This window comes from Littorina saxatilis, linkage group LG7 (assembly GCF_037325665.1).
Source record: "Littorina saxatilis isolate snail1 linkage group LG7, US_GU_Lsax_2.0, whole genome shotgun sequence".
NCBI lineage: Eukaryota > Metazoa > Mollusca > Gastropoda > Littorinimorpha > Littorinidae > Littorina > Littorina saxatilis.
In genome coordinates, this window is record NC_090251.1 from 30903549 (window position 1) to 30913929 (window position 10381).

The 10381-nt window shown below is 39.2% G+C and overlaps 1 protein-coding gene across 1 annotated transcript in view; it reads left to right on the plus strand.

Annotated features, from left to right (window-relative positions):
* The window catches only part of LOC138971162 (N-acetylglucosamine-1-phosphotransferase subunits alpha/beta-like), a 49554-nt gene extending 43507 nt beyond the window's left edge, over positions 1-6047 (plus strand). Inside the window, exons 25-30 of the mRNA XM_070343800.1 lie at positions 451-536; positions 961-1059; positions 1432-1486; positions 3201-3313; positions 3838-3928; positions 4706-6047. Coding sequence (XP_070199901.1) covers positions 451-536; positions 961-1059; positions 1432-1486; positions 3201-3313; positions 3838-3928; positions 4706-4834 — 573 coding nt within the window. The 3' untranslated portion in view covers positions 4835-6047. The remainder of the gene's footprint in view (positions 1-450; positions 537-960; positions 1060-1431; positions 1487-3200; positions 3314-3837; positions 3929-4705) is intronic.
* Positions 6048-10381: the final 4334 nt, after the last annotated feature.

The following is a 10381-nucleotide window of genomic DNA, read 5'->3' on the forward strand; positions in this document are numbered from 1 at the left end:
GTGAATTTGCAAATCGTATGAACATAGAATTTGAGAAAGCAGGGTCTTTCAAGGAAGAAACTGTGATCCAGCGCTCCACTGTTATACAGTTACTGCTGGACTGCTTTGAAGGCTTTATTGAAAAATGTAGAAATCAGATGATGATGCCTTGTCATTCAGTCGTTAGTTTTTGAAGTTGATGAAAGCTGGCTGGATTCATTAACATCTTCATTTTCCAAAAAATCATTGTTTTGTTGTCTATATTTCGTTTTCATAGAGGTTCTTTGTATGACTGCTGGTGAAATTTGGCCTGGTCAGTTGCAAACAAATTCATTATTACTCTTTCTAATATCAGCTGAGGGAGCTGAGACGTCGAGTAACAACATATTAGTTATTTGCTGTAGACTTTGATATTTTATTGCCAGGAATATTTTAATCCACATGAGATTACTCAGACAGTTTTGTTCACAGCCCCAAGTGACGAAATTGCTGTTCCTCAACTGTACGCCCGTGGTTAACCAGATCAAGGAAAAGTTCAAGGCGAGACCTAAATACAAGTAAGGATATCGATACTAAAGACAGTGCTTGTGCTTTGTGTGAATGTGTCGGGTGTGTGCGTGTGTGTGTGTGTCACTGTGTGTGTGTGTGTGTGTGTGTGTGTGTGTGTGTGTGTGTGTGTGTGTGTGTGTGTGTGGAGTGTGTGTGTGTGTGTGTCGTGTGTGTGTGTCACTGTGTGTGTGTGTGTGTGTGTGTGTGTGTGTTTGTGTGTGTGCTTGTGTGCTTGTGTGTTTGTGTGCTTGTGTGCTTGTGTATATGTTTGATTGTGTAAGGGGGCATTGTATGATTCCTTGGTTCACTCCTATAATAAGAATCAGTTTTCACACAAATACCATGCATTTTAGCATGTGTATCACAGTGTGGTTAAGTGACAACAAACTTATCATGCAATTGTCATTTATAAACCATGAAACTCTATTTCAGAACGACCATACTGGACGATTCTGATGTGGCTTTCAAGATGATTCAGGGCAATGTTTCCAGGGTTGTCGGGCAACTTGATGACATCCGCAAAAATCCAAAGTGAGTCTGTACCTTTCACTATTTTGATTTATGATTGATCTACATTTTTTTTCTCCTTACCTTTCACTATTTTAATTTGTGATTGATCTACATTCTTTTTCTCCCTGTTTGTCTGTAATTTGGTATAATTTATGGGCTCTTTTTCTGGTTTGGAAACAAAAGAATGAGACTGATGCTCAATTTGGGCACAGTTTTGTCACACAGCTCGAAAGACAGCTCCTTTAACTGTGAGTTATAGTTATTATGAAAAAGCTGTCATATTCTTAAAAACAAGGCACTGTGATTTCTGTGTGATTTGCTCAGGCTCGTTAGTGACTGTGAGTTGTTCGGTGATTGACACTCTATTTTGATGCTGTTTTTTCTTCGTTTCAGAAAATTCATATGTCTCAATGATAACATTGATCATGGCACAGAAGAAGCAAAAACTGTGAGTCTTGACTGATTTTTAGTTATTTCACTTAAAGCAAAAGTTCACACTTAGCAGATTTCCTTGACAAACATTAAATCTTGTTTGGAGTGGTGTTTTGTTGGCAATACTTACTGCTTATTGGTTCTATTTTTCCACAAAAGTTTAAGTCAAGCAAATGAAAGTTCTTAATTGTATGTATTTCAGCTGTCATTGTACTGTTAATGAAGACAAAATGTTAAAGTACTAAGCTGAGCACAGGAACAATGACGATGTAAAAGAGAAGAGAAAAGCATGAAGGCTTAAAGAAGTATTATTTCGAAAGTCTTTTGTGAGAGGGTGACTGGTAGTCCCCCTTTCACAGCGGCTGCTTCTCTGCAGAGTTGTCTGTATGCCTTGAGCATGAGCTATTAACACTATTGTGACTAGCACTGCCACGGCGTTTACGTCCTGCCTGCCCAAGCTTGCCACCAAGAAACTTCCCAAAAATCAGTAACTGTAAAGAAATCTGTCTAGCAAGCTTGAATTAAGTCCAATCACCACCAAATTTTGTGTACTAATTCAAAAATGGATGCCCAGTTCAGTCGTGCTATTTATAAGTTTGTCACGCGATTTGTTTTAGCAAAGGGGGGTGAAAGGGGGGTGAAAGGGGGATAATTTGTGTTTTTTAACGTTTTTTTTGTGTGTGTTTTATTTTCTACTGCTTTTTTTAAAAGTTATTTTTTAACAGAAAGTATTATAAATAATGTTATAACCAAACAAGGTGTAAAACCTATGAATTAGCTGAAATATTGTTAACATTGTACACAGAAATAAGGAGACAGTACAAAGAAAAAAACAAGCAAATCACGCATTCACTCACAGCATCCTGACTCAAATGAAACAAAACTGTAGATCTAACACTCACCAAATGATGTCTAGGTAATCCATATTGAATATAAGTCACATTTTCACAACAAAGTACCAACTGTACACCTATGAACAATTCCAAAAGGATTTGAAGGCTCCAGCCATCCATTGTTATCAGTGCTGCCACGCCCCCATAGCTCCTGCACGATTCCGAGATACATGTTCGTCTAGCAGTATCACCGCCAACCACGTGTAGTTTGCCGACTCGTACTAGCAACAACGGGACTGTTTCTTCCTCACTTTCACTGCTTGTATCGCTTTCGTGAGGCGAAAACGATACGTCCGAATCATGCTCTACGGGATCCTCTAGGTCCAACATCCGAAGAATCTCCTCCCGAGACAAGGCTCGCCTTTGATTCATTTTTTTTCCTCAAAAACGCACACAAATCAGGCGGATTTGCAAATGGCAGAAGGGGACGCCAAGTGTATCAAGGGAAACAACTCAATTTATTTGCAAGCTTCAAAAACCGGGAAGCAATCACGAGTCGTGTACCCTCTATGGCTGGTACTGAAAAATGCGCTTCCCGTCCATGGGCGTGTCAGCGCTGGTACTGATTTATCAGTGTCCCGTCGCGAAAGTGTTAATAGCTCTATGTTTAATATTTGTCAGTTTGATGGGGCACTTCAGGATTGTAGAGAGCTGTTTGTGGTAGGGTGTGACTGCTGTTGTCTCCTGGTATGGTCTGGCGGACGTTTGAGTTCAGCAAAAACGGATTATTACAGGGCCAACAATTTAGCCCGACCTCACTCCTGTTTAACTGGCTTTGCCTCCCAAGACGATTCGAGTATTTCGTACATTTGGTTACACTTTGATTTCTTTTCGCAGGTGAAAGCGGTTGTTCAAGACTTCTACGAGTCTTTATTACCCATCCCATCACAGTTTGAACTTCCCAGAGAATTTCGAAATCGCTTCTTGCACATGGACGATCTTTCAGAATGGTAATACAACTTTAATGATCATAACACAGATTTTCATGTAGATGAGACTTGACCTGAATAATCTCTTCCATTTTGTTCTAACTTATATTCAGCCGTGCAAAATCTGTCAATGATTTAAGCGTTTTTGAGAAAAAATGGAGAAAAGAAAATCGGTAGCTACTGTCTTACTTTCAATTATATTTACTGAATTACTAATATTTGTTTAGGCCAAAGTTATTGTTGTAAGTTATTGGTACAGTACAGTTGTTTTGGGGATAAAAAATGGAAGATAACAGTTTGACTTTTAGTAGCCAGAAGTGTTGATTATTATTGGGCAGTTCTGGGAAATAATGTGTTTGTAAGTTTCACAAGTTTTCACAAGTTTGTAATAAGGTTTTGGCCCCAGGGGGCGAAGAAACCACACAGCAACAAAATTAATCTAATATTTGACTCAGACTTATGAAAAATTCAGTGTCCTGTACTGTTCTTAGTTGTTACACCCTCCTGATCGACACCTGTGTCTTTGGTGTATGGAATGATTTCAGGAAGCATTACAGAGATTGGCTGAGATTCTGGGCACACATGGCACTGATCGTTCTGGTGATGTTTGCGATCGCTTCTTACTTTGGAGACAAGGTGAGTGGCTTTGTAATTGTGTTCACAATTTGTGTTAATGCACATTTGCAGGAGTATTGTCTGGATGTAAAATTTAGAGTCAGAATATGAAGTACGATTTGAGAATGTTCTATATGATTATGAAATTTCTGAGTGTGTCAGGCAACTCTGCTATAAATGTTATAATTAATTTAGGCTACTAGTGTTGTCAAACCACTCACTGCAAAAATCAATTCCATTAAAATAAGTTTTCAGGTTTTTGGTGGTAGGAGTGTATAGTCTCTATATATATTTTTTTTTTAACAAGTCTTATTTGGTGATACATTTTTGCTGAAGATCATCTTTTACTCATCAGCTTATGGTAGAAGTAGGCCTGTTATTCAGCAGAATACTTATATTGCTGCCGTCATAGTTTTGGAGACTCAGGACCTAAATAAGCTCATAATTTTTTTCCTTCAGTTTGTGATGAAATGTTGGCATAATTGTCTTAACTCTTTGTGGACGGATTCCGCTTTATTTCGGAATTTTACGGTTACTCTGCTGCTGTCCAAAATCTTGCTACTATCCACTATATTCTACCTGATCCATGCTTTCAATGCCGAGGCCGTTACTGTTGCTTGCTGGTTTCCGGCAAGTGTGTTGACTGCATATGAGCGCGTTTTTTATTTGTTTTTAGATGTAAGGCAATGTATTCCAAATAGGGTTTATTCTTCGAACATGTAATTTTTCTTACCTCAGTAAGTGTCAAGGATACCAAGTTTAACTCATTAACTTGCAAACACCAAACTCTTGACGCAGATCGAAGCTCTCCAGAGAAAACTTTCAAGACGGCGCCTCCGATCAAACTCAACGTCGTCACCATCAGACGAGTCAGAAGAATCGCCCGCCCCTGCCCCTGCTCCGACCCCGCCACTCCTGCCCGTATGACGGTGTCTGCTCTGGGTTATTTCTCCTGACGTTCTGATGGTGGCGCTCATCATGATCCTGGTTGTCATAATCTCCCTGCTCCTGATGGAGAAGCAGCCCGACAACTGAGAGCGAGCGATGCGCCCAACTCTTGTGCTTCCAGTACCCACACCTGCCAACTCATATCTTCCAGTCTTTGTGATGATTTTGGTTTTTTTTAGAATTTTTTTTTAGCATAATTAACAGCATTTTTGCATCACTGAACTAACCTTAATCAAGAATGAAAAATAACCACCCACATTATAATTTGTTTAGGATCTATTAACAAAGGGAAGTAAGCAGATTAGACATAGACAGCAACTGCCAGTAAGAGCTATACGGAACCCTGAATCTCCTGACGTCGTAGAGAATAATGAGCATTGCAATGACCAAACAACGTTCGTCCTCGCCTGTATTCAAATTTGGATAGCCATTGAGATGTAATTTCTGCAATTGCATTTATAAAGTTATGGATGTGATACTATGCTGCCTCCATTGATTCCGCACGAAAATTCTCCACTGGGCATTACGTTGACTTTATACATTTTAGAAACCTGAAAAAGAGTTATTAAAATAATTGCGCTAAAAAGACTTTCTAATCTTTTCTATTTAAAAAAATTGCGGAAATGAATTTCTGGTTTCGCTGAAGAGATGCGGTAATAAACGGAAGTACTTTATGTACTACACGGGTAAATGTTACTTCTTTTAGTTGTGTATTAGTCAAGAAACATATCAAAGTTTCATATGTATTCTTTTACTTTTTTGGAAGTAAGAAAAGAGTTTTATCTTGTGTTTGATTGAAGTGCAGGAGATTCTTATGTGCTTGTTTGATGTTGGTTTCATGAAGCTGCATTACAGTGTTACATGCAGTTGCAATTTTCACATTGGTTACTGTTAGTTAAAAGAGAAAAAATTATATACATTTCAGTTTTCTTGTTACTAATAGTTAGAACATTCCAAAGGGTGGTTTAGACAGTTGAACATTAGTGTTTGAAAACTGAGCGAAAAAAGAATTGTCAAAGTTGACAGAGTTGACGTTCACAAGCTCTTAAAGAGATGTTTTTATCTTCTTTTTTTCTGAATCAAACGGCATGGAAAGCAAAGAGCATCAAAACAAAAGAGGAAATAAACCAGAGCACAGAGAGAGAGAGAGAGAGAGAGAGAGAGAGAGAGAGAGAGAGAGAGAGAGAGAGAGAGAGAGAGAGAGAGAGAGAGAGAGAGAGAGAGAGAGAGAGAGAGAGAGAGAGAGAGAGAGAGAGAGAGAGAGAGAGAGAGAGAGAGAGAGAGAGAGAGAGAGAGAGAGAGAGAGAGAGAGAGAGAGAGAGAGAGAGAGAGAGAGAGAGAGAGAGAGAGAGAGAGAGAGAGAGAGAGAGAGAGAGAGAGAGAGAGAGAGAGAGAGAGAGAGAGAGAGAGAGAGAGAGAGAGATTTTATTGTGAAGAAGAATATAACCCATACTATAACCCATACATAAAAAGAGAGAGAGAGGGCGAGAGCTGTTAACTGAATACAAGTATAAATGAAATGATACATAGCAAGAGAGAAAGAGTAGACATTTCTTTGAATGAATGCTGAAGTAACAGGAAAAGCAGGAAAAGTGTGAGAAATAATGACAGATGTTTTTGAATACATGTACATGTAATCCTTGAAGTAATTCCAGAATGAGATGGTGCTGTTAGCCGAATAAAATGTAATGGAAATAACTGAGAGGTAAAGAAAAATATCAAGTGAATAAAAGTGTGTGAGATGTTGATGATTGAAAAAGAAGTCGAGACCTTGTAATGTAATCTAGCACGTGGGAACAAATCAAGAGAGAGAGAGAGAGAGAGAGACAGAGAGAGAGAGATTTTTTTTTTTAACCTTTGAGTAAATGCATATCTAACAGAAATCCTTGACACTCAAACTGAAAGCATGGTTCTCAAGTTTAGAGAGAGAGGGGGAAAGAGAGAGAGAAAACAAAACAAAAATCAAAAGGAGTACTGAAAGTTTACCCCTGGCAAATGCGTGGAATTGTATAAAAAGCACAAAAAAACAAAAAAAAAACATCCTTCCAGTTACATGTACATGTATGTTCATGTACTTGTATACTATTGTCCCACTGTTTTCATTTTATACTTGGTTGAGCAGACTCCCTAAAGATACCTTGGTTCCCTTGTCCATGATGATGTTTACTACCACAGACTAGAATAAGATCATCCTTTTACTTGGATATGTACCAAAAATCCACAGCCTGGCTGATTTCTGTGCAGAGTGAAAATATTTTTGCTGATTTAATTTTGTAATGGGCGGTTCTGGTGAGGTTATGCCCCTTGTTTCTTTTGGCTGGTAACAGGCGGAACCTCGCGGCAAGATCACACGAGAAAGGAAAAAAACGTGCATTGGTCCCAAAAAGCATGTTGCTTTGGTAACAATTCGTGTGTAAGTCGTGCATTTTATACGGTAAAAAGACAATGGTAACAGGCGGAACTTCGCAGCAAGATCACAGGAGTTGTCTCGCGTTATCACACCTGTGTCAAAAGGAAGGTTTCCGCCAGTTATCTCTTTGAGGTTTTGGGTGCTTACAGAGTACCTTGCCCCTTGCGGGGGCATCAAACATCGAGGTCACAAGCAGGGTCAAGGGGAAGGTCGGCTGGGCGGACAGGAGACTATTTGCAAAATTAATTCAGCAGAAAATTCCCAACACGCAGAGAGCAGCTCGGCTGTTGATTTTTTTGGTCTAAGTTGAAGGATACTCTTATTCCATGAAAAAAACTAGGTATATCTGTGGTAGTGGGCACAATCCTTCACACAAGAAGGAATGTATCTCATTTCCTTTTTCCTGTTTTTCATGCTTCATTTGGAGTTTTTGTTTTGTGTGTATTTTTTGTAAGTGCATGTAGGCTGTGAAAATATGATCAAACAACAGCCATGCCTTTAGAGCTGATTTTTGCCAAAATTGTTCATCGTCTTCCTGAAAAACATGTGTTTGTCATTTATTGTTGGTGATAAGAAGATACGTATCAGTGTGTTCTTTTTCATGTGTATGATTAGAATCTACTCAACTCGTGTGAATGTGTGTATTGCAGAGAAGTGATGGAAAGGAACAGTGCAATACGTATTTGATATCTTTGTTCACCATAGAATTTGTGCTATTCCATGTATCATTCGGGGCGTCTCTTCCACATTTGAATGGCAGAGAAAGGTATTAAAGGGTATGTGACTCAGGGTGAGATATAGAAGGTTTCACGTTTAAAATTGATGCAGTTTAAGAGCCTTCCTTACACGGTACGCATGTGCCGACATACATGCATACTTGCACACACACGTGTGCACTCATGCATGTATGCTTTCTTAATTGTGGATGCTGAGAATTCTTAGATCCTGACATGTAAACTTATAATATTAAAGAAACAGGATGAAAAGAAGACCTAACTGAGATGACGCACTTTATAAGCACAGCAAGTATTGGTGTTGAGACATCTCCAAAAACTAGAAGTTCATTTGCATCCAGGATATACAATTGTGTGTTCGTTCAGACATAACTCGGCCTTCTCAGTCCTTGAACTTCTTGTCTTCAACTTTGAGACATCAGCTTTGGGTATACTCCATCTTTCCGAGTCTTAAACAAACGTCCTTGATTTCGAGTCTTCAGCACTTTCATCCTTAGACACTGGGTCATTGACGGTTGACACTGAATATTCTGTCATGTTTGTATTGAGTTTCTGTTTCTATTTAAATTCTTCAAGTAATTATATACTCACATACGTGCATCCGCTGCATGGATTATTGTCGTGACAAGCATTTGGTCACAGTGCACATTGTTAGGATTCACTTCTTAACAGTGACGTTCCTTCATAGACTCTAAGTATTTGTTTGGGAATATATGTGGATGTGTCCAGCAGATCACATGTTTTTGTATAAAACTGTGTTCTCTTTTGGAGTTCTTGTCTTTTTTTTAATTCTTTATTACTCAATATTGTGGGCACTACATTGGGTTTTAAGCGGTATGCATGAATATTTTTTAATCTTTTCCTCCTCTGTCACTTGCTTTGTTTGCTTTTTGAGTCACTTGAGAAAAAGTGACTCTATGTAATCGGTCAGTGTTAGTCTGTCCGGCCGGCCGTCCGTAGACACCACCTTAACGTTGGACTTTTCTCGGAAACTATCAAAGCGATCGGGCTCATATTTTGTTTAGTCGTGACCTCCAATGACCTCTACACTTTAACGATGGTTTCGTTGACCTTTGACCTTTTTCAAGGTCACAGGTCAGCGTCAAAGGAAAAATTAGACATTTTATATCTTTGACAAAGTTCATCGGATGTGATTGAAACTTTGTAGGATTATTCTTTACATCAAAGTATTTACATCTGTAGCCTTTTACGAACGTTATCAGAAAAACAAGGGAGATAACTAGCCTTTTCTGTTCGGCAACACACAACTTAACGTTGGGCTTTTCTCGGAAACTATAAAAGTGACCGGGCTCAAATTTTATGTGAACGTGACTCATTGTGTTGTGAATAGCAATTTCTTCCTGTCCATCTGATGCCTCATATAATATTCAGAACTGCGAAAGTGACTCGATCGAGCGTTTGCTCTTCTTGTTTATGGATATAATTACAATGCCATGAGATATTTTTCAGCTTCCTTTAGTGACAAGGCAACATTGAATTGGATAAATCTTGTAACATTTGGTTTTTTCTCTTTCTCATCAAGTAGGCAGAGAATGAATGATTCACATACAAAAGTGTGTTAAGAAACCTTACTGCATCAGCAAAATCAATGTTGGCATACTTGTACTTACTATTTTTGTGTTTACTTGCTGATTAATCAACTATCTCAGTTTGGATTCAAGCCTGTACAGGGTTGTCTTCATCTTATCTTGTCAAAACATGTTCCCCAGAAAATCTTCACATGGCAGTGACATTTGGAGATGGCAAAATGATTGTCAGTATTGATTGCCCCGCCATCCCCCCACCCCCCCCCCCCCCCCCCCCCTAATTTCTGTATATTTCTTCTTCTTCTTCTGCGTTCGTGGGCTGAAACTCCCACGTACACTCGTGTTTTCTGCACGAGTGGAATTTTACGTGTATGACCGTTTTTTACCCCGCCATTTAGGCAGCCATACGCCGTTTTCGGAGGAAGCATGCTGGGTATTTTCGTGTTTCTATAACCCACCGAACTCTGACATGGATTACAGGATCTTTTTCGTGCGTACTTGGTCTTGTGCTTGCGTGTACACACGGGGGTGTTCGGACACCGAGGAGAGTCTGCACACGAAGTTGACTCTGAGAAATAAATCTCTCGCCGAACGTGGGGACGAACTCACGCTGACAGCGGCCAACTGGATACAAATCCAGCGCGCTACCGACTGAGCTACATCCTGGCCCCTTTCTGTATATAATTGTAATAACTACTTGTGGGTGTTCTGTTATGGTTGCACATTGTTGACCGTATTATGTAGTTATTTCACATTCCATATCATACCTAAAAGATCTCAGCTCTAGAAATGTCTATCGTCATGATTTAAACACTTAGATAACTGTGTGAGTGAG